Here is a 25493-nt window from a genome sequence, read left to right as displayed (position 1 = left end):
TGCATGATTAAATGCGAGCAGCGCCATCTGCTGGTTGTATTTTAGTGTTGCATTTAGTTAGTGTAGCTGAGATTGACAAAATTACATTATAATCGTCTTTGAGGTTTTGTAAGAATATTATTTTTTTGATTAACAGCTGCCGATGATGTGTTTGCCTTATGTTGTGCTTCCAAACTCAATTGTTATTCATTTGGACAAGAGCAGCTGTGTTTTTGTTGCGAAAACAGCTATTTAAATGACTGTGGTCTTACCATAGAAATGACTGGACATTGTAAAATGTATGTAGATTCTCTTTATACAGAAGGGTGAAATGCTTTTGTATTTTCCACGATTTCATTTTTTATCTTCTTTACAAATGATTTGAGCAAAATGTTAAGTTTAAGTGAAAAAGATTCATTTCAGAATGTATTTGCAACACCATTCAGGCCGCATGAACTCCACAGGTTTGTACAAAACCTGATGACCATGTTCTCCACCAAGATTTAAGATTATCCAAAGAGCTTCTTGTGCTTCATTGGGTGCACAAACATCTGGTCATCTGTATAGAGGGTTGCTTATTTGTGACCCTGGAGCAGAAAATCTTTACCATTTTAAGTCGCTGGGGTATATTTTTAGCAATAGCCAAAAAAAACATTGTATGGTTCAAAATTATTGATTTTTCTTTTGTGCCAAAAATCATTAGGATATTAAGTAAAGCTCATGTTCCATGAAGATATTTTGTAAATTTCCTACCATAAATATATAAAAACTTAATTTATGATTAGCAATATGCATTGGTAAGAATTCATTTGGATAACTTCGATTTTCTCAGTATTTAGTTTTTTTTGCACCCTCAGATTCCAGATCTTCAAATAGTTGTATCTCAGGTAATATTGTCCAAGCACTATGGAGTTAGAAATGTGTCTTTATTACATGCGAGAAAATAAAAGATCTGAGAGAAAAAAAAAAGTTTGAGAGAAAAAGTTATCACACTGATAGCAAAAAAACATTTCATGAGAGAAAAAAGAATATTTGAGAGAAAAAGTTTTCATGCCAATAGCAAAAAATAATAATATTTGAGACTAAAAAAAGTTTTGAGAGAAAGTATTTTCTCATAGAACATAAAAAATATACATTTGAAATTTTAAAAATTACTTCTGAGAAAAAAATCTCTCTCAAAATACTTTGAAAAAAAACTCTCAAATATATATTTTTTGCTATCAGTGTGAAAATATTTTCTCAAAAAAAAAAAAAAAAGTGTTTCTCTCGAAACGCTTTTCTTTGCTCTTGATGCAATTTCTTGCTCTGGTGTCAGGATTTTGCTTTCACTGTGAGAATTGTGTCATGGGCGGGGCCACGTTCCTATTGGCCAGCCGGGTGAGCATCGTCTTGTCTTGGGAGTCGAACTGAATCATTACACCATTGTTCGGTTCACCTGCATAGATGCCGTATCTGCCTTATGGCTAGTTAAGTTGAGCAGTGAGCACGGACACTCCAATGTTTGGGTAAGATGATGACACACAGCTGGCTGAGCAAGTTCAGTATCACTGAAGATTAAACATTAAAAAATAGCACTCATATTCATGAATGAACGTGTATTATATTATTTGCTTGCTAATCGCTAGTAAAGCTAACCAGCCATCATGCTAGGTAAACTTGCAAACTCACCTGGTTTATACTATGTTTAAATCAAATGCCAAATTAATGTTTTGATTTAGATAGTTTCACGCCTTATTTAGTGAGTAGTGAGCAGTGATTGATATACCGTTTGAAAGTGTCCCACCTAGTTTTGTTTAAAATAGTCTTTGTATGGTTGTTGCAGATGTTTAGCTACACTGCATGTATAGCTCACAAACCCAGCTACACAGGGCTTATTCTAAATTTTTTTTACCATCTAGCTGAGGTCTAGAGCTGACAAGGTAAATTGCAGGTCTAGGACTAACTCTTACATTAGCAACCCACAAATATGTTTGTGCCTGTACTGTCATGGTAATTATTTTTTCTTTTAAATCTTTCAAACGGTATGTCAATCACTGTCTAACGTTAGCTAGTTGTAGGGTTGCCACTTTCCATGCATACTAACGTTAGTTGAAAGTTGTGCGGGAGGTTGTAAGAACAAGCAGTTACTCTTCAGGTGCTTTGAGGCTAGCAGACAAGTGCAAAGGTAGAAACTAGCTCACTACTCACTAAATAAGGCGTGAAACTATCTAAATCAAAACATTAATTTGGCATTTGATTTAAACATAGTATAAACCAGGTGAGTTTGCAAGTTTACCTAGCATGATGGCTGGTTAGCTTTACTAGCGATTAGCAAGCAAATAATATAATACACGTTCATTCATGAATATGAGTGCTATTTTTTAATGTTTAATCTTCAGTGATACTGAACTTGCTCAGCCAGCTGTGTGTCATCATCTTACCCAAACATTGGAGTGTCCGTGCTCACTGCTCAACTTAACTAGCCATAAGGCAGATACGGCATCTATGCAGGTGAACCGAACAATGGTGTAATGATTCAGTTCGACTCCCAAGACAAGACGATGCTCACCCGACTGGCCAATAGGAACGTGGCCCCGCCCATGACACAATTCTCACAGTGAAAGCAAAATCCTGACACGAGAGCAAGAAATTGCATCAAGAGCAAAGAAAAGCGTTTCGAGAGAAACACTTTTTTTTTTTAGAGAAAATATTTTCACACTGATAGCAAAACATATATATTTGAGAGTTTTTTTCAAAGTATTTTGAGAGAGATTTTTTTTCTCAGAAGTAATTTCAAATATATATTTTTTTATGTTCTATGACAAAATACTTTATCTCAAAACTTTTTTTAGTCTCAAATATTATTATTTTTTGCTATTGGCATGAAAACTTTTTCTCTCAAATATTCTTTTTTCTCTCATGAAATGTTTTTTTGCTATCAGTGTGATAACTTTTTCTCTCAAACTTTTTTTTTTCTCTCAGATCTTTTATTTTCTCGCATGTAATAAAGAACCAAAACTCACTCCATACAAGCATAATAAACCAATGGAAACATCACTGAAAAGCTTATTTATTCACATTTGATTTATGACAGAATCCTAAATATTCCATGTTAATTTTACGTTAATTAAAAAAATGTACCCCCAAAAACATTATATTAGATTTGTAACATTTTGGATACAACTCTCATTCATTTTGAGACACAAGTTAACAACTGCACACTAGCGCATAATGATACAGACACCCACACACACAAACATTCATAGAGTAAGCACTTTGTACAGTGAGATAAACTGGTGTTTCTGAATGAGGAGAGCCACTCTACCAGTCCAACTGGTAGGCTGCTTTTCTCTGTCCTCTCTTACTCTCTCATGCTTTAAAAGAGAAAGAGAGAAAAAAGGCAGAAAGGGAGTGGTCACATAGAAAGAGAGAGATGACATATTAACCATATTTCAACCAAGAGCTTTTTGTTTCAATGTCCATTTGAAATAAAACACCTAGAAGCAAATATTGAATGATGCACCTGCTACTTCAGCAATACATTATGCAGACCAATACATCTGCAGGACAGTTTATAGTACTGAGAAACAATGTAATGTACATTTTATTGAATATACAAAATATCAAATTAGCTTCTCCAAACAAATTGATGGTAACCCTTTTCTTAGGACTAACATCACCTTTCTGAGCCATGCACTTTTTTAAAACTGACTGGTAATTTCTATTGATGTATAATGCCACTGTTTATTTTAGCAAGCAGATTTTCAGTTGCAAATCTATCAGTCTATCATTTGAGCAATAATATTGCAATTTGACATATAATTTTATTCTATATTAAAGAAGCACTACTGTAAATTATATAATTTTACCTCAGTCACTTTGGTGCATTTCTAAATTCAGAAATGAAATTCGCAAAAAACTACTTGTACAACCTTCACATCATCTAGTCATTTATACACATCATAAAACCAGTTTCTCATTCTTTTGAACGAGTTGTAATTGCTTTTGTACATTCATGCAATTGATTATGCACATTTATTTGCGGTTTCCATCAGTTGCTAATGTCATGTGGCTCAAAGTGTATCATATAGTTTTCCGTGCAATAGTCTCACCCCTCAAAATATCTAGACTTTAGTCCATCGTATAAGTCATTAAATGCAAAATGGTTAATCTAGTTGTCATAAACTGCCAAGCACTTTTTTATTTTGACACATTATTATTATATTTTTTGTACATTTGGCATGAATTGTGCAAGTGAATCTGGACTAATGAAAAGAAAGTAGATGGCAAGCCAATGATAAACCATTTCTCTGAAATAGCTCAAAGGTTCATCTCACAAATCTTCAGTTGGAAAGCATATAATGTGTAGACAGAGTACAACACAAGAGTTACAAATTCAGAAAACTGACATGTTCATTGCCACATATATTTATTGAGAGATGAAGTAAGGATTTTGAACAAGAGATTGGCTTTTGCAGGTAATCCATGGTGTTTTGCTATTCGTATGAGTTGTTTTGAGAAATGCACTTAATGTTTTGGGAATGTCAAGGATGATTTGAGAAATGTACCAAAGCGACTGAGAAAAACTGTAAAATATTGCTGTGGCTCAAACATAAGTTTATCTTTCAGAAACAAATGTGATTTATAGCCTATAATGTTTATCTGCGATCGTCTTTGTGGAAGAGTGAGGAAGACCCAAACAGAGACTGAAAGAGATACTTCAAACAGATAAAAAAATGTGTGTGAATCTTGATGGTTCACTGTGTACCAGCATGTGTTTGGGGAAAGCACTGGAACACTGCTGGCCGATAGTAGGCTACAGTAGAAACTGGCATCAGTCCACACTTCCGTTTAAAACTAAACTCTTACTTCAGGACAAGCTGGGGGTGACAACATGTTGCAAGGCCTCAAGGGATTCCCTCAAACAATCCCAGTACCCCGAGACTGCCTACAGATGTAATCTATATTGATCAAAGTGATATGAGTAAAACAGAGGCATTGGATTGTTCAGCCCTTTGTCTAATAATAATATCCTTTCTTATGCAGTCAACCAGAGTGAAATGTTGTCAAACCATCACTGTAAAGTGGAGGCAGACATAACTCAAGTCGCTGTTCTGTTCTATATCCATGTGGGGCTTTAAGAATGACAGCCTAGAATAATGTTTCCATTGTCATTTCTGCAACATTTAAGACTGTTCAGTGAAGCGGGAACACTGTACTCCTCTGTGTGAAGCTGACTTTGTCCAGTATGAAATTGTTTTAGCTACAGCCTCAATTAATTTCCACGTTCAGTCTATCAGTAGACATTGACATTGTAGATGAGGGTTGGGCTCGTTTGTTTAGAGCACACAAGAATGCTCCCCACCTTGAAAAAAGAAGAAAAAAGTTTCACCGAAGAAAAAGCGACTAGATGTTCGTTCCCAGGGCAACCGCAAGCCCAACCTACCGCCATAGTAGAATTACCTGAATTCTTCCCACGTGACCGATCCCCGGGCCTTTCGACCAATCAGAAGACAGGACAGGTGCGCTCATTATAGTTTCGGAGGTGGAATCTCAGGTAAACTGCGACGACACTATGAAGTCTTTCACGTAAGCTACAATTTTGCGTGGCATATTCAGCACCTCCTCCAGATGATGCTGGCCAAAGAATGATGTTAGGTTTCTCACAGACAAAGATAGATTATCTATTTAGTCGAGTTATGCTTAAAGCTGCGTCTCAGTGATTGAAGTCTTCGGGTACGCGCGAGTGAAAGATGATTTTCACGCACCGTGATTTCTTCTGAGGATTCAGCGTCTCTGTTGTTTCAACACACCTTATATTTAGAGGAACCTCGGGCTGCGTTTATCTTTTTCTGATCATTTTTGTGCAGGTGAGTCGCTCAGGCTGATGATCAGGTTCGTTGTTGTGGTATGAATCATCAGCTGTAAAAGACTTTCTGGAGCTTATGGCGCTGTAAACCTGTTCTGCATCACAGGATCATGTCCTAGGTTGTTTGTCTTGGGACGTGAAGCTCATTTGTTTGGTACGAATGAAGTTATTTGAAAAAAAAAAATATTTTTTAAATGTCATTCATTCAGAATATGACACGTAGGCCTATTAGCCCATATGATAAACGTTCTCAATGTCCTAATTAAAAGTAATTTTTATATTTCGTATGGCAGTAGACAAATGTCAGAGGTGGTGTAGCCTAACAGAGATTTAAAAACAACAACAAAAATGATAAAGCATATCTGGAATAATATATAATTGTGATTTATTGCCAAGCTATTTCTTTAAAAAACTGTAAAGCAATTTTAACATTGATGATGTAATAGCTATAGGAAACATTTTGTTGTCACGTGACAACCATAAAACGTAGTAGGCCCTTTTACACTAAGATAAAATATTATAAAGTAAAATAAAACAAAATCTTCAGAAGAGTTAAATGTAACGCTCCTGACATACATCGTATGAAGCCAGCTGGCTTAATACGATATATGTCAAAGGAAGAAAATGGTATAACCATTCATTTTAAATCAACCAACCCCATATCAACCAGAAACCAACATAAATCCAAAATATATATTGAAGAAAATGTGATCAAACACCAGTTTTAAACTAGATTTAAAAGATTTCTACAACTTGGATATCACTTGTCAATATCCATTTTATAACATTAATGAATCCAATGAAGGGTGGAGATATAGGCCTAGCCTATTACAATAAAAAGTATATTAAACCTAATCTATTACAGGTCCATCTCAGATTACACTGTGTTGTTGTTATTCTTGAATAGACATGTTGCGTCTATTGTTGCTCTTACGTCATAGCGTCATAAGCGTGGGTTTATAGATTACAATTAAATGGTAGGTACACCTAAAATAGCTACAGCATAGTCCTTCTTCTTTTAATGTTGAAGTATTAGGCTAATTTGAACGTATTTATTTATCTGTTATTATTATTTTGTCTGTTTAGTTTTAACAATGACTGAGAAAATAGCTCCCTGGTGGAGGTCTTTCGTGGGCAAGAGGAGAAAGGCAGCTAGAGAATCTGCGGCGACCCTGGAGCAGGACCTCCGTCATCAGTCTTCAGGAGGGACCACGCAGCATCCCTCCGCTGAACCGGACCAGCATCTCACCTCACCGACACGTCCAACCAAAGAAACGAGCAGCTTACCGAGTGACGAAACCTATGACGACTCAGCTGTTCAGTCAACTTTCAACGAGAGCTCCAATCGCCGCAATCTCACCGTGTCCCGCTCCGGACGCTTCAAAGAGAAACGGAAGACCCGCGTGAGTCTTCCACAGGACCACGGAGATGATGAGAAACCCGCTGTAGCCAAATCAACCGACGTCCTGTCAACGCGCTGACTGCAACCGCGTTTATCCGATGGGAGAGCATTACCTCCAGTCTGACACTGTTGAGCTCCGTTTGACTCATGAATGCAATGCACTTATTGAAAGTTATGAGGATAGACTTTTGGAGTAGCCTAGGTTATTCATATCACAGAGGCTTTATTTTCCAAATGTGGGAAATAAGCTTACGACATTTCCCTGCTGAAAAAATCTTAGCCTAGTGAGGCTAGTCTTTTGTAGGTTTTGAAGTGGGTTTTGACACTTTACAACCAGCCTTAAGATCAGCAACCATAAATTGTTTTTTTCCCCTGCAGGGTTACTGGACATTCAGCAGATTAATTTTATGTGAAGGAAAAATGATTTTTTTTTTTTTAGCTCTATCATGCATAATTTGCACTTTTTTGTGGTGTTACTGCAATATTTTATGAAGGACTACATAAGGATTTAGAAGCAATCATTTTAATGGTTATCAGTGCACTGTAAGCACAGCCTTATCATGGCTTGTTTTTAATGCTTGTCCATGGCATGCCACAGATTTTTCAAGGGGGTTAGGGTGGTGGTAATATCCGTCCAGAATCATATTATTATATGCCTTGATAGTCATCCATCCAACGTGCCAGAAATCAAAGCCATGTGTTTTCTTGTGTAGCTTGTTGTATTGAATCCAGGACACTTTGAGAGTAGTGATTAGTTCTCCCACTGCAAAAAAGTAGTGCAACATTTTCAGTAGAAAAACCAAATATTCTGTTCTTATATTTAGTTAAAAATCTGAAAGTAAAGATATAACAGAGAAGTCAAGAAAAGCAATATAACTAAACTATAGGCTGTTAGCTTAGCAAACAGTGTTTGCTGTAGTTATAGTAGAGTATTGAAGACACAAGCCGAATATGGATAAAGTACTATTCAGTCATCCTAAATTATAACAGAACCTGATAATTGGGTTAAAAAAACTGTGATCAAACTATGAGATCTAATAATTTCATCTGTTATTAAGAGTGAAGCTGGTTGTAAGAGAAGTAGGCCATAGCTTCAGATGTTCAGATCCTTTGAGTAGGCAAATGATGCATATTTGGGTCTATAATGAAGATTTAGACAAGGTTTCAGTGCAATCAGGAAAAAAATTGGAATATACTGTACTCTTATGCATTAGTTTGTTAAATTTAGATTTGGGAAGGAAGTGTTACTACATCAGATTTTAAATAAACAGATGCTTTTCCATCTAAGGCATCCATTTGTGCATGTTTTAGTGCTGAGTTCTTGTTGTCCCTGAACATGCTTTACGTGTATGTGAGTGTTTGTTATGGGTGGGGTAAACAGACAGCAATAGGTCATTATTAGAGTTACAGTATTTAAAACTCCATCAGTATGTGCTAATGCTCGTCACCTCACCCGAGGCTGTCATCTTTAACCTCATCAACCCTGTATTACAACATTCCTTACCTTTAGAAGAAAAGTTTCTCAGAGAGAGAACCAGAATGACAACACTGTCTTTCCCTAATAGGGTGGAAAATGTTAGATCATTTGCATGGACAAATGCTTTTCTTACCATTATTATAATCAAGGCTTGCCGAGTCATGACTGCACTGTTCTTATTGAATAGAAAAACATAGCGTTGTTGTTTGACAAAGGCTACTTAATTGTTTTTAGAAGTAGCCAATTTTATTTCCACTCAATTAAATATTCAGATACTCTCTTTACTCCGTTTCTGATCAAATCTAATTCGGATGTCATTAATAAGCCATGCCTCTCTACTCTGCACACACAAAAGCGTTGTCAAAAACTACCACTAGAGAGCGATCTGGTCGCGCGCAGCATCTGTACAGCCACTTGAAGCACAAACAACTATATATGATGTTAAACAACTCATAAAACCACAGCATATATTTTTATTCTATTTTTATTATCGAAATTTGACACATCCTTTCTATATAAACGTTCTCGGGTTTATTATTTCGGGGTTAAAACTGTAAATAATACAAACTATGAAACAGCCAAGTTCATGGTCAAGAAGACAACCTCCCACTGCGCGCCGCCTAATGTGTTGTCATTTGCGCGTGCACCCTAGCCGCAACGGGGTATACAGGAATATAGGGTGCGCGTGCTGTAGTCCAGATCAGTTCACACATAAATTCCAAACTGAGAAAAGTACCACAGGATTTTTTGGAAAGTGTGTCACTAAGTGTTATAAATGAAACATTTATAGTGGATTATTTATTTTTTTACCATGTGGACAATTTTCTTCAAGAGTTTTGATTTTTTTTCGTCACGAACTTAAAGAAAGATTTTACGCGAATAGACGTCGCGAAACCTTTCGTCCTCGGGGTCTTCCTAATTTTGACACAAGCTCGCGGTCAGTAACTACCTCTCGTGGTCAAAGGCGCGCACTATGAGGATCCAGCCTCGCGCCCAGACTGGCCTCTGACAACTTCCCCGTATCCACAGGAGGAACAGAGAAACCAACTAAACTTCAGCTTTCCAGCCCGGTAAGGTAAAGTTGCCTTTAAAGAATACACTGACTACAGTAAACCAAGTTTTGCATAATACATTTGAACCACTACCGTTATTTCTCAGCTGGACTCTGTTGGTGAGTGTCATTTTACACAAAGCACTGACAGTAACCAGCTTTAAATGTGAACAGTCTGGTCATATTTCACAACTTTTCGAATGACACGGTTTAGTAGTTTTAATGGTTAAAATTTTGTAAGTTGACCCTTAATGGGATAGTTCGCCCAATAATGACAATTCTGTCGTTTACCAAGCCTGATGCATGACTGACTTACTTGGTGAAACAGCAAATAATATATGTTGATGAATATTAATGAAGTTCAATTGTAAATAAAAAAATTATTTGGCAAAGGCAAAACCTTTTATCAAAATATCTTCTTTTATGGTGCACTGAAGGAAGAAATTCATACAGGTTTGTAAAGAAATGAGGGTGAATAAATGAAAAAAAATTTTGGTCAGCTATCCCTTCAAGTAAACAAACCTGTTTATTTTCATATTAATTATTCATTTAAATAATAATTTAATTTTAACTCTCTTACACTGTACTTAACATTGCAGGTTTTTAAGTCGAATGTTCTAAAATTCACATGAAATTAATGAAAAAAAAAATATATATGAAAAGATATACAAAAAAATGAATTCAAATGTGTCATGATTAGCACTGGACAGATATTATACAGCATTTCTCAACAGGTGGATATAAATGTTTCCTCATGGGTGGACTAGCACTGTGTGTCAGCATCTCCACGGGAAAGCTTTTAATGGGACTCTAGGGAAAGACAGAGTTGCTGCTGGATGAAATATAACCCACATTATCTTGGGCAGTTATATCATGAAAGAGGCCAAAGGATGGATAGCTGGTACTTTAAGTGTTTTTTGAATAATGTTGGGATTTTATACATTTAGTGATGCACAAATGTGAAATTAATTTCACATTAAAATTTCCTAATCCTTGAACTTGTCCGTTTGTCATTTCCTCCATGGAGCAATACCACAATAAGTGTTTCTCTATTTTGACAACAATAAACATTCCTAAAAATGAACATATGAACTAATTCCTTCTACATTTCTCAGCTCTATTTAGCGTGTTTCTCTTCCTCACACAATAGTGAAGTGAAGTGACATTCAGCCAAGTATGGTGACCCATACTCAGAATTTGTGCTCTGCATTTAACCCATCCAAAATGCACACACACAGAGCAGTGAACACACACACACACACTGTGAGCACACACCCGGAGCAGTGGGCAGCCATTTATGCTGCGGCGCCCGGGGAGCAGTTGGGGGTTCGATGCCTTGCTCAAGGGCACCTAAGTCATGGTATTGAAGGTGGAGAGAGAACTGTTCATGCACTACCCCCACCCACAATTCCGTCCGGCCCGAGACTAGAACTCACAACCCTTCGATTGGGAGTCCAACCCTCTAACCATTAGGCCACGACTTCCCCATAACAATAACATAACAATAACATAACAATAGCCCTGTTTGGCTGCTGGGCTGACCAGAAGTTTGAACAGCTCTGTTTCTCAAACAACAGACTCCATTGTTATCGCTGGTGCCCTTCGGCTCTTGATAAAGTAGATCTGGAGAAGTAAATCTGGGATCATTTGTATGCATGTTCCTTTTACAAGTCAAGTTCACAGTTTTATTTGTTAGAGATGGCCCTAGTTCAGGGTTAAATGCAGTTTCTTCAAAAGATGATCTTTGGAACCTCTCACTAGCCATTGTGGAAGCAGGAGATTGGGTTTCCTAAAAGAGAAGGGAGTGTTCCTGTCGGGTGCATCTGTGATGGACAGGCTTCCTGCCAAGAGGAACATGTGGAGATAGAGGGGGTGTGGGGAGATCGCTTTGTCATGTCAAAATCTCTGTGAAGCGCTGAAAAGTTCTTGGTGTTCTTTAACACTTGTGTTTAGCTGGAGCTCCAACTGTAAGTCAGCATTTACAAAATACATTTACATTTAAAATAAAATGTGTGGACAATAATTTAATTGAATTGTATATTATTTGATTTAATATTTATTAATGTAAATTTCTATAATGAAACTATACATTTTGCTAAATTATAATATACTTTTCAGAAAATTTGTTAGACCTATAGTAGACCACCTGGGAATATGATCACGCAATATTTATCTTGTTTTGTATTTTTTGTATTTATAATTTTTATTGTAATGTATTTCATTATTTTTTGTGCTATTTTTTTGTATATCTTAAAGATGTAGGCTAAACATTGTGATCTTTTGACTTGACTGACTTTTTAATATTGCACGTATCAGAAATATATATTTCTGACAGTTAATACTCTTTCCTTTTATTTTTATATATTTGTCTGTACTGCACTGTTGTTCTTTTTGGACCATGTTTGCTGATCAAGTTTATGCTGTATAAGAAAACTAGGCAAAGTACAAATATATATATATATATATATATATATATATATATATATATATATATATATATATATATATATATATATATATATATATATATATATATATATATATACACACTACCAGTGAAAAGTTTTTTAACAGTAAGATTATATTTTTTTTTAAGAATTATTTTCGGTTCACCAAGCCTGCATTTATTTGATCCAAAATACAGCAAAAGCAATACTTTTATGAACTATTATAATATTATAATTTTTTATATGATAAAATATTAAATTTTAATGTTATATTTAAAAAAATAATTTATTCCTGATTTCAAAGCTGATTTTTTTGCATTATTACTCCAGTCTTCAGTGTCACATGATCCTTCAAAAATCGTTCTAATGTTCTGATTTATTATTTTTATTATTATTATTATTATTAATAATAATATTTAAACAGCTGAGTGCATTTTTTCAGCATTATTTGATGAACAGAAAGATTCCGAAGATCATCATTTATCTGAAATTAAATGCTTTCATAAAAATTGCACTATACCATTTAAAATCTTGGAGTCTGTTTTTGAGTGGGTGGGGGTAGGGGTTATAGAAATAGAAAATAGAAATTAATACTTTTTATGTAGCAAGCATACCTTAAATTGATAAAAGGTGATGGGAAATACATTTATAATGTTACAAAAGATTTCTATGTCAGATGAATACTGTTCTTCTGAACTTACTGTTCATAAGTGAAACCTGAAAAATGTCCCTCAGCTGTTAGCTGTTAATAATAATAATAAATGTTATTTGAGCAGCAAATCAGAATATTAGAATGATTCAAATGTAATAGTACATTTAATTATGTCATCTTTGAATATATAATTATAATATTAATTTTGTTTAATAATAATAATTTAAATAATCTGTGTTAGGTCAGACAGAGAGGTCAAATCATGTAAATAGTGCTATCCGGAGGGCAAGCGTCACAGCTCCCAGTTTGTGTTTCAATATATGACTGTTTTTTCAGGTTCTTGAGCAATGTCTGTCCCTCCTCCTCCACCTCCACCACCTCCACCTTCTAAAGCTCCTGCACAAGTGAGTTCCATGCACACACACATTCACAGACAGCTATTATTGTAATATAGTTCATCAGAATGTGTGCATATTGGCTCTGTCTTTTTCCATCTGTTTCTCTGTCTGTCTTTCTCTTCGTTCCCGTCATGCAGTTCCTCCTAGCTAGATATGCATTATAAATTAGAGATAAAATTACACTCAGAGGCATATACAGCACAGGTGTCACATGTTCAGATTTGGCTTTCTGTTTGAATGCATGTGCACACAAATGACATCTTTGAACAAGTTAAAATGCACGTTAAAGGGATAATTCAACCTGTACTGAAAATGATGAAACATTTACTCACCCTCATGTCTTTTTAAACCTGTATGAAAAAACAAAAGAAGTTATTTAAAAATATCCAAGCCATGAAATTGTTGTTTTGGACTCCTATGAGTTTCATTATATGGATAAAAACAGATGAATCAGTCTTCATTCAGTCTTTAGTCATGTTAAAATTCGGTACCTGATTAGATTAGACCAATTTTCACTAGTTTGAGTTTTGGTATATCATGGATACTGTGAAAAAAATCTAAAGAAAACTAAAGGCACAGTGAAACTCATTACAACTTCACAACACTAAGAAAGTTTAATTTTTTTCGCTCTTTCTTTTACAGTCACGGTCAGACCCTCCTAAACTCCAGTGTTCTGAGGGTGGAGGTCGCAATGCTCTCCTGTCTGACATTCAGAAAGGGACAAGGCTGAAAAAGGTCAAACAGGTCAATGACAGAAGCGCACCAGTCTTTGACAGTGAGTCAAAATCTAATTTATTAACATAAGCCCAATTCTTTAACGCAGATCAGGTGAAATTAGTCACTTGGCTACAATCCATCTGTTTGCAAGCATGGGAAATATGAATACTAAACTGATATGATTTCAGGTTCATTTCCTGATTATCTTATTTTGCAGTCGAAAATTAATATCTGCTGTATGATGGCAACAATATTAAAAACTTTATTAATGTAACCATCGCTACCAGCAATGCATTTTCAATGATTGGATATTAAAGATGAGAGCATTGTGTCAGCATGAGAACCTTTATTGAATTTCTCTCTTGAGAAGTTTGAGAAACAGTACAAAAGAGTAAGTATGAGGAGAAAACCAGGTGTCAGAGGAAGTCTGAGTGACTGATAAGTTGTTAGGATTTATCAGTGTAAGTGCTATATTTGAAATCAAGGTCCATAGCCACTGGGTTCACTAAGACACATATGCTTTCTATCTATATATGGAAATGCACAGCGGCATATAAAAGGCCAAGACCTCAGGAAGTGCTGGAGTGAGGATCACACAGAAAGTGGAGGGTGACAATGCTCCTCATCTTCCTCTTTATTACAAAGGACAACAGTATTCTTTGTGCTCAGGACATGCCATGTTCATGAATAAGTCATTGGCTCACTTCAGCTTACTGTTCCTGTTTATGCATCACTTTTTGTCTTGAGTCTGTTTGCTTTATGTGACTGAAAGTAGGATGTTCTTGGGCAGCTTTTATTGGTGCTGGAAAAGGTTATTATTATAAGAGGAGCTATTAAGATGACAAAAAACTAGATATTGAAACTATATTTTAATTTGCAACTGTAGTCTATAACTTTCATTTCATTTATTGTATCAAAAAAGACATTTTGTAAAAAAAAATTTTTACACTTCATGGATCTAAGTCATGTTGTGTCATGTTAAACATTATTTAACTATGCTAAAATTCACTACCTGACAAGATTAGACCATTTGATGCCTCTACTTTTATCCTTTCGGAGCTCCTCCATGGGACTCGAGACCGGTGAGTGGCGCAGGTGTCACTCATCATCATTTACTCCACCGGCCTCATATATGAATACAAATCCAGTCTGAGTTATTTTAAAATTTGTCTTTGATCTTTCAAGCTGTTTGATGCCACTCAGCGGGTGTTGCACTGCATCAGTCCAAGAGAATTTTAATAAAAAGCTATCCCATTAAAAAAAGTGTCTCACATGGCTCTGGGGGGTGAACAAATGCCTCCTGTAGTGAATCGATACGTTTTTGTAAGAAAAATATCCATATTCAAAACGTAATAAACCCTTTAATCTAGCATGCCCTCACAGTTGTAAAACAGAAGCAGCTCTGGGACGGTCAGCATTGTGCATACGCCAAAACCAACATTTGTTAACAAGAGTAAAGGAAGCAAAGTTTCCCTACTTAAGCAAAGGAAATCCAGTCTCCTCTTGGCTTTTATCAAAATCCTCCGACATTCTTGTTTACAAATACTTGTTTTGTACTTTTAATTAGTGACCGTTGTTTTTATTTCTCTTCTGCATTTCCACGTGCGTCACTTCTGAGTGCCGCATGTGCAACGCTGACCTCATACATCACCCCCCCCCCCCCGAACTGATTCATTTACTGTCAACTGTGAGCGCAAGCTAGATTAAAGTGTTTATAACATTTTGAAAATTGATATTTTTCATGCTCTACTAGGTGGAATCACAATAAGCATAATGGTGATGTATGTATTTTTGCAGAACCTAAAGTGAAAAGTGTGGATGACAGTGGAAGAAATGTGGCTGCTGGAAGCTCTACAAACGCAGCAGGATCTGCTCCATCTGCAGTGGGCACAAGTGGACTGTTTGCCGGGGGATTTCCTGTACTCAAACCACCTGGACAAAGAGACCAACAGCCGCATCAAAACCCAGGTATTGAAGTCAGATCTGTTTATTCTCAAGCCTTGAATAACTTTTGAATTTCTTTTTGATGTGGCGTGTATGTGTTTCAGTGTCTCGTTCCGGCTCTACCGCAAGCCTGAAGCAGCCTCTCTGCAACCCTCCATCTCAGGGAGATGGGTTCAGAGGAAGTGCACCTGATCTTTCCCCCTCCCAAAAACCTTTGGAAAGAGCCTTCACACTGTCTAAAACTCAGTCTAATTCCTCATACACCGCCCCTTCCTCTGCCCCTCCACCTCCTCCTCAGGAGCGGCCCTGTAATAGACCACCTCCTCTCACTACCGGCCTGCCCCCACCCCCTCCTCCTCAATCGGCAAAACCCACTAGGCTAAAATCACACTCCATTCCAATGACTATGACTCCGCCTCCTCAACTGCCTCCCACGGTTCCTCCGTCCTCACTTCCTGATAGATCGTCTGGGGTCTTCTACCCTCCGCCCCCTCCACCGCCTTCATCAATCCCTTCATCCTCGCTCCCTGACAGGTCATCTGGCATCTTCTTCCCTCCACCACCTCCATCAGTCCCTCCATCCTCTCTTCCTGACAGGTCATCTGGGATCTTCTGCCCTCCTCCACCACCTCCGTCAATCCCTCCATCCTCGCTCAGTGACAGGTCATCTGGGATCTTCTGCCCTCCTCCACCACCTCCATCAATCCCTACATCCTCGCTCCCTGACAGGTCATCTGGGGTTTTCTTCCCTCCACCTCCTTCTCCACCACCTCCGTCCTCGCTCCCTGACAGGTCGTCTGTAGTCTTCTTCCCTCCGCCCCCTTCTCTTGACCCTTTAGGGCCTCCTGACCCAGCTTCTCTTCCTGATTCATTTGCATGCAGTCACCCCTCCTCAGCACCTCCTCCACTACCTCAGAAAGTACCACCTTTGCCACGACGACCCCCTGCATCGACACGCTGTTCAGGTAGATGACTAATGACCTTTGTAATGTATATTATATACACATTTTAATATAAGGTCCCGTTTTTCGCAGCTTTGATTGTTTTTGAAGCCTTGATTGTGTTTACAGTGTGCAATATAACATGTGTTCATGTTTCGCGTGTAAAAAAACACAATTCACAGCTGTGTATACAGCTGTTTTCACTGTCCTAAAAACGGGCTGATGACTTCCTTGTTCTATAAAGTCCCTCCTTCAGAAATACGTAATGAGTTCTGCTTGTGCCAGCAGTTCCTGTGTTGTGATTTGACACCAGCTTAGAGCAGGCTGACCTGTCAACGCAATTGGACTAGATTTGGACTAGTTTTGAGAAGCAAGTGGGGCATGGAGCATGTGTTGGAGATGTACTTATAATCACAGGAGCGTTTTTACTGACGAGATGCGCATGAAAATCGCATTTGTTTTTTTGCACAGCCCTAACATCTAGATACCAAAGCTAAACAGCGTTGCCCTTTGTGTAATAAGTTACAGAAACTGTTAAACGCACCAACTTAAATAATAAAATACACTTACCGGTTGTGGTCCATAAACAACGCCTTCTCCAGACAAAGAGGGAACTGCTCCATCTTTCAAGAATAATATTTGTGCGAATCCGGAATTAAACTGATTGAGATTGAGGAAGCTGTCCTCAGCAAAATGTGCTGCACATAGTTTTACATGTGGATTATAATTTTCGGGAACAGAGATAGACATAAATTGTAACCATTAATCTCCAAGTACAGCGTCTCTGGGAAGCCCAAACAAAGATGATCGGACTCCGAAATGAAAATAACAGCGTTTCGATGACATGGCGACAAACAGGGGCGGAGCGGGGGGGTGGCTAATGGGGCTTAAGCCCCGAATGTTTTGTCAAAAGCCCCGAATCTTTTAGCTTTTTTAAAATAACTTCAACTTTGTTTCATTTCCTCTCAGTCTCTCAGACTGGAGCGGCAAAAAAAAAGAAACAAAAGCTCTATTACTGTGCGTTGTGGCGGACGGTAAAGCATCACGCATCACTTCGCTTGTTTGCCAACTGCTGATAAAAACTAACGAAGAAGAATATAAATCTTCTTCGTCGTTGTCATTAGGGGCTGGTGGGCTTTTTATTTCACCGCCGTCGTAGCGAGCTCACTGACTAACCGCCTGAAATTAACATTATGGACATAACAATTTTTTTTAAAAGGAACTCGTAACAGCAAACCTCACCGGCCAGAGAGAGATTCAAAAGCAATATATCCCAATGTATCAAATGCTAAGTTATTTCAGGGCATGTTTTACAACTGTTCTCGGCACATTAGTGGGATAAGAAGATAGATTAATTGAGAAATATAGCTGGAGAACAATTAAATACAAAATAGTTTGTAGGCTCTACTGGGTGAATATTTTTTTTTTCTGAGTAACCATCATTTTCCCAGATAGTGTATAGATTTTTAGGCATTCTGTTATCTCAAACAGCCTGAAAAATAGTGCATTTAGCTGACATAAATGGGGGAAAAAAATCTCCCCTGCGGAGTACACCCCTGCAGCCCCCTAGGTTTGGGCTAAGCCCCGAATGTTTACATCTTCTGGCTCCGCCCCTGGCGACAAACACAAACGCAACTCTTCCTCTTCTCCGTCGGAGCGCAACAAGCCCCCCCCTGTTTGTGTATTCATGTGGGCGGAGGTTAATCAAAAAACTAGTTTAGAGACGTCATTACTGCAGGAACTAGAGGGATGTAGTCCAAACGGGTCGTTCGTTGTAGGCGAATTCTGTTAAATAAAATATCTCGCTTGGCATTGAACTTTGAGCTTTAGAATTTTACAGATATTATTTATACTCTAACAACATCATTACACACTAACTGAAGTTTAAAACATGGGATCACAAAGAACGGGACCTTTAATATATTTTAAAATGTAATTTATTCCTGTGATGACAAAACTCCAGTCTTCAGTGTCACATGATCCTTCAGAAATGTCAGAACAAAAAACTTAAATGAAAACATAACTGAGATAAATTATAGTCATTTATTAAGACTTTTGGATTGACAGGTGCTCCACGGATGGCTCCACCCCCTGTTCCCCCGGCTCGATCTCCTAACACTGAACTCTCCAGTAGGATCCCACCCCCTTCTCCTCTCCCACAGTCAGCTCCGCCCAGCTCTGTACGCAACGGACACCTGCACAGCTTAGGTGAGACTGCAGGTTCTCTTTAATGATGAAGCTAAACGTCTAAATTGGCTAGCATCTAATGAACAGCAACAAGCACTTACACTAGTAACGAAACAGTGAAAATATGATTTGCTAATAGTGTATTTGCATGTTTGTGTTTGTGCATATGCAAAGCACATTAATTTAACATTGCATTTCAGTTTTTTTTACTTTCTTTGTCTGCTTTTCAGATGACTTTGAAACTAAGTTTCACTTCCATCCGATTGAGGACTTCCCCCCTCCTGAAGAGTTCAGGCCCTTCCCACGTATCTACCCCAGCAAAGAGAACAGAGGTACAACAACCTCTTTGTGTGTGAGAGTGTGTGTGAGCAAAGGTGAAGTTTCTGTTCAATTACACTGCTCACAATGTTGCCTCTGTTCATTTAGACAGGCTTAAGACAGATGATCTTTATATATATATATATATATATATATATATATATATATATATATATTATATTTGTACAATTGTAATACTGCATTTGCTTTATACACAACTACATGTATAATGTAGCCTAAAATTTGTGGCAGGTGATAATAGGATGGGAGAAGTTTTCATAACAAATTCCAGAATATATTAAGTGTCGATGTGCTTGAATTTGACAGCAAAAAATCTCATATTAACACCTTTTTAAATCCAAATAAAGCATTAGGATGCTCACACAGTGATAGTGTCGATTAAAATCATGGGCAGCACAAGTGTTTTCAACAATTATGATAATAAAAAATGTTTCTTGGGCAGCAAATATCTTTATTTTAAAATACAGTATATTAAAATAGAAAATAGTTATTTTAAATTAACACTATATGACTGTATATTACGTGTCACGCAGGTACTGGTGTATTTAATAGCAGTTAGTCATCGATACTGGTCTAATACAGTCTGAATTATTGATTATAAACAATTATTATAGGTGTACCGTAGTGATTCAGGATAAGACAAACATTTTAATTGTGTCATTATTTCTGTTTTTACTGTTTTTTAAACAGATAAAAAAAAAAGGCTGGTGAGCGTTTGAGACTTCTTTAAAAAATGACTGAAAACATCTGACCAAACGCAAACTTTTGAATAGTAGTGTACACTGTAAACAAGTCTCTGTTTCAATGTAAAACAGTTTGTTTCAGGATCATTTATTACCCGATCCAAGATGAAACAATTGTGCATACAAAATTGAAACATAAATAGTTTTATCAGTTCCTTGGTTGATTGGTATCATTTATAAAAAAACAAACAAACACTGAAACTAAATCTAGAAATAACCAGATTCTTATTGAACATGAACTCTTCCCATTTTGTTTTCACAGTCAACCCACAACCTCCTGCCAGGAGGACTCATTTAAGATGAAATGGGACAACAAAGTTTGGTGCTAACTTTTTGTAGGATATATTTTAAGCATCATCCTCATCGTCAGTGAGGAACAGCAGCCAGATCTGTAGGTCAAATCAACTCACTCGAGCACCACATTATCAATCTCATCTGCATTACCTATGAAAACATTATAGTTTGATGTAAAACTAATGTTTTTTTTTTTTTGCCATCCACATTTCAAGAGCAAGTTTCCTCATTACAGCTGCAGCCATATTAAAACCCCTAATTCTTATATATATATAAAAAATCGAATTCATTTTCTAATTAATTTAATGTTTCTGGAACAAAAATATTATGCCTAATAATTTTGCTTATCATGCCTGACAAGGCTTTTATTAATTATACTGTCACCTGTCAGCTTACCCTGAATGGACTGAAAGGGCAAATTATTAGACTACTAACAGAATAAAAATGAGAAAAAAAGATTAAAACATGGCTTAACAAAATAAGGCAAAAGGAAAGAGTGTTAAATCTATGCATACAGATCAGAGAAGTCTTGCTAACATTACTGTTTAGGGCATCAGTTTTTGTAAAAGGGAAAGAAGTTAACCACTATGAGTGAAACTGTATTTTAGGTCTAAGGTGAAAAGGGAAAATGGTTGAAGTGGACGAAACTATATACGGGAAAGTAAATAAAATTACAGTATCCTCTTCTCAATGGTTTTTGTGGCTGCTGGAGTCCTTTGTTACTAACTCTACATCTAACTCATCAAATCAAGATTTTCTAATACACCATAGAAAAAATACTTTTTTTGTTTACCCTCAATCCATGTTTAAAATTATTATTATTATTATTATTATTTACATCTGTCTGTATTTGAAATCTGTGCCAGTATGAAATGCTCTATTAAAGCTCTGAATCAAGAAGGACACATGAGAGACACTGGGAAACAGTGCCACCCACTGGACATGCTTGCAATTTATTGCTCTGTCTGAATAAATGATTATTCTTATTAAACATTACAAGACAAACTTGTTTCTGTTAAAAATGATCAAGCAGAGAATTAATAGGTATCTTTACATAAACATTATGTTCAATAAATACATGCATTTACAATACATGCTTCACAGGGCACGTACCACCGAATAGTGCTTAGTCTCTTGGGAACAAGAACATGATATACATACAGAAAACATGCACAGTCATTTCCAATACCAAACAAATATATAAGTTTTGTATAAACATATTATACATTCATTTAAATCATAATGTCTTCTCATTCCTTTTCCCTAAAACATTCATCCACCAGCTCAGCTGTTACTCATGTGTCTTCAGTCTCACATGATCCTTCAGGAATCATTCTGATATGCTGATTTAATGCTCAAAAACATTTAGTAAATGTTAAATATATATATATATATATATATTTTTTTTTTTTTTCTCCAGAAACTGTTATTTATTCAGTTTAAATAAACAGCAGTTTTTTTTAAAAACAGAAATCCTTTGTAACAATGTAAATGTCTTTATGTCAACTTAAGGCATCTTTGCTGAATGAAAGTATTTTAAAAAATCTCACTGACCCCAGACTGTTAAATGGTAGCTTGTGTATATATTTATATTCAAAGTCAATGCATCAAACTAGTTGCAAGTGTTAAAAAAAATGACATAAGTCTGAGGCCTTTGCGTCACAGCGCTTGACTGATTGATTGATAGGAGGTATCTAAGCAGGGTACAGCCTACAGTAACAGTCCTGCTGTTTCCCAGCAGTTAGTTAAGATATTCCCAGGAATTGGGAATACAATGCAGTGTAACACAACGGGCCTGGAGACATGAGCAGCTGGGCTGGACCCAACATCAGAGGTCCTGTTGGTCTGAATCCAGCTACCAGCACGGTGAGACTTTCATGGTCTCAGTATGTGGGTCTTAAATATGGTCAAAGCTTCTTCTGACAATAATGCCATAATCCATTCAATTATCAACAATCAAAGACTCAAGGTCTCAATATCAAAACAGACTGGAGCTCTGATGAAGAGTAGAAAAGAGTAGAATCTTATTCTGGGATGCCAAGCTCACCCGTGGGTCTCATTTCACCCTGAGGGAGTGATGAGGAGGGGGTGGTCCAGAGAGAAGGAGTGAATAAGATGGGTAACATCTAAAACATTACCGTTACATGCATCAGATTTTAATGGTCTACACTAAGGTGTAGAAACTGATTTGATTGCATCTTTCATCTCTAACCTTGTCTCCTTTTGGACCTTGGTGTTTACTTTAATACAGTCATTTACAATAATGATGAGGACCAGACACTTGAAGGGAGACAGTGATAAGTCAGACGTCTTATCACTTTAATTGGTCAGCGCATTAGTTAGATTACATGGGTCAGATGGAGTGCAGTTAGCCACCTTGTGTCCCTCTGGGCACCCGGACGCCCAGTCTGACCCTACAAGGAAAGGGAACAAATATTTGTGTGCTATTTGGCTTTAACCGTGTAAGATAATGAAGTAATAAGCCATGAAAGGCAGGTAAAGGGTGTTCTCAGATAAATGTTTATATATTTTAATGGAAATCAAGACAAAAACTCAAAATTATTTTTGCAGTCTCCCATAAAACTTTCTTCAAACTCCTTCTCCTCTTTTTGTTTGAGGTGTTTAAGAATTCAGTGCAGTAAAATAGCTGTGTGTGTTTTGAATGAGAGCAGCGGTGCAGGACTGAGATTAATGTTTGTGTTCAGCACTTAGTAATATTACAGGGCAGAACTGCGGTGGACCGCAGCCAGTGAAACAGCACATAGCTGACACCCTAAAACTATTACATGCACCAAGAGAGCATGTCATAAACAGCGTATTGGATCGCAAAATGCAACCTTCTTCATTGTAAACAGACACCTATTATATGAAAGAAATTACAGAAAAAGCTGTGTAAACCAAGACCTCTGCTCCATGTGCTCTATGAAGAATGAAAGCCACTCCTGACTTTACACCATTACTGTTATCCATGCATTTGGCACACAATAATGAATAATATTTTAGAAGATCAAAGATGAGAATCTGACCTTGGAGCCTAGTCGTCAGATAGACAGATAGACTTCACAACTAACTTATTCCTCATAACCAGATGTTTAACCTTCTTACCTTATCTCCTTTGGGTCCCCCCATCCCTGGGATTCCACTGCGACCCTAAAACAAAGGAAAACCTTTTATATATATATGAGGAGTTGTATTTTGTTCACCATCTTACTTAGTTGTCTGGGGAGGGACTTCGCTACCTTTTTCTGTTCCTTACCTGTGGTCCAACGGGTTCAGGAGGTCCTGATGGTCCTGCCACACAGAATTCCTTCACAACCTCCTCTCTTACACTCGTCACCTCCACACGATTATAGGCAAGCTCTCTCAAATCATTTCAAGATATCATTTAGATCCCGGTCTAAACAATAAACAACAAAACCAACCTAGATATTTGTATGAAAAGGTGCATATGTACCCAAACATAACACAAGCCACACGTTCTCATCACAAACTTATAAACCATCACGAGCGCGCACACATTTGGTCTCTCATACCTGTAGGAATCAGGAGGATATTTTTTGGGTTGTACGGTGAAAGGTAGGCCGACACCGAGTACAGCAGAAACTGCAGTTGTAATCCAGCTCATGGCCATATTCCTATGAGTGTCAAAAATGCACAGATATACTCAATCCCTGTCCCATCCAGTTTGAACTGCCATCAGCTCTCCCTCTCACACACAGCTTTCTGCCGTCTCTCAGTCTCCTCTGTCAGTGGGGCTGTTATAGGAATGCTTCTCATTGAGTTTACGGGAATCTCCAGGTGCGAATGCTATCTCAGTCAGGGTTCTGACATATGATCCACCCTCTACAGCCCCTCGTGCCAAAGAATAGACCCCTGTACAACTAACCATCCTTAATTCCACAGCACAACAAAATGACCTGCACTCAAAAAAATATTTAACCCCAAAAGTTAAAACTTATTTAATTCAATTAGATGTCAATTTTCCATCCAATGTAATCACATAAATCCAACGCAAAAGTTAATATTTGTTTAAGCTTCACCTTTTCATGTTCAGTTAACGTAAATGAATTAAATACATTTTAAGAAAACTGATGAACTGTGATTTAAGCTTGTATAATACATCAACTTTACTCATTTTCAATAACTTATTGTTACTTGCTTTATATAAGCACCTTACATTTTCTTAATTCTATTGAATAAATGGACAAAACATGTTACATTTTCAAACCTTTATTGTTGTAATTGAAAGTGACAAAAGTGAAAGTGACATGACTTACAGCCAAGTATGGTGACCCATACTCAGAATTTGTGCTCTGCATTTAACCCATCCGAAGTGCACACACACAGAGCAGTGAACACACACACACTGTGAACACACACTCGGAGCAGTGGGCAGCCATTTATGCTGCGGTACCCGGGGTGGCAGTTGGGGGTTCGATGCCTTGCTCAAGGGCACCTAAGTCGTGGTATTGAAGGTGGAGAGAGAACTGTTCATGCCCTCCCCCCACCCACAATTCCTGCAGGCCCGGGACTCAAACTCACAACTTTTCGATTGCCAGTTCGACTCTAACCATTGGGCCGCAACTTCCCTATTTTTATAATTTTAGCTAACTTGGCAGGTCCTCAACCCAACCACAAGCTCCACACTTCACCACAACGGTAACTCGCACAAAATACACCAATATAAAGTCTTTTAAAATGCCCATATAATAGAGCATTAGACATGAAAAAGTCTCCTTATCACATTTTACTAAAAACTGCATAAAATAACACTTTATTTCAACATTTTCTCTCCCCATATCCAGTCCTGTGCAAAGCATGATGGGAAGTGTAAAACTTATTTTGAGGTACTTGATTGAAACATGTTCTTTCAAAATGAAAACTTTATGTTAAACCAACGAGTCACAGTTTTAAGTCAGTTTAACATGACACAATCATGTTGAACTGAAAAATAGCCAAAATGGCATTAATTCAACATGAATTGTTCAGGTAAAGTGAACAAATGTGAAAAATCATTTTTTTGAGTGATTAGGGACATGAATGAAAAAATTAATATAAATAAACTGTACAAAAT

The 25493-nt window shown here is 37.2% G+C and overlaps 2 protein-coding genes across 3 annotated transcripts; both read left to right on the top strand.

The window, feature by feature from the left end:
- Positions 1 to 5522: 5522 nt before the first annotated feature.
- On the top strand, positions 5523 to 8532 carry LOC127935663 (proline-rich protein 15-like). Its single transcript, XM_052533748.1, has 2 exons — positions 5523 to 5828; positions 6914 to 8532. Exon 2 carries the CDS (start codon positions 6922 to 6924, stop codon positions 7306 to 7308), a length of 387 nt encoding a protein of 128 aa, XP_052389708.1. The 5' UTR covers positions 5523 to 5828; positions 6914 to 6921; the 3' UTR covers positions 7309 to 8532.
- Positions 8533 to 9341: 809 nt separating this feature from the next.
- On the top strand, positions 9342 to 21731 carry LOC127934929 (WAS/WASL-interacting protein family member 3). 2 transcript variants are annotated; one of them, XM_052532491.1, is made up of 8 exons: positions 9342 to 9781; positions 13193 to 13260; positions 13897 to 14029; positions 15769 to 15939; positions 16020 to 16880; positions 18924 to 19064; positions 19274 to 19375; positions 20388 to 21731. In XM_052532491.1, exons 2-8 carry the CDS (start codon positions 13204 to 13206, stop codon positions 20426 to 20428), a joined length of 1506 nt encoding a protein of 501 aa, XP_052388451.1. In that variant the 5' UTR covers positions 9342 to 9781; positions 13193 to 13203; the 3' UTR covers positions 20429 to 21731. The 2 variants fall into 2 exon arrangements, with proteins under 2 accessions (XP_052388451.1, XP_052388452.1); XM_052532492.1 differs by lacking the exon at positions 9342 to 9781 and adding an exon at positions 11484 to 11724.
- Positions 21732 to 25493: the final 3762 nt, after the last annotated feature.

Source organism: Carassius gibelio, chromosome A19 (genome assembly GCF_023724105.1).
Source record: "Carassius gibelio isolate Cgi1373 ecotype wild population from Czech Republic chromosome A19, carGib1.2-hapl.c, whole genome shotgun sequence".
NCBI lineage: Eukaryota > Metazoa > Chordata > Actinopteri > Cypriniformes > Cyprinidae > Carassius > Carassius gibelio.
This window is presented reverse-complemented; position numbering and strand designations above follow the sequence as displayed.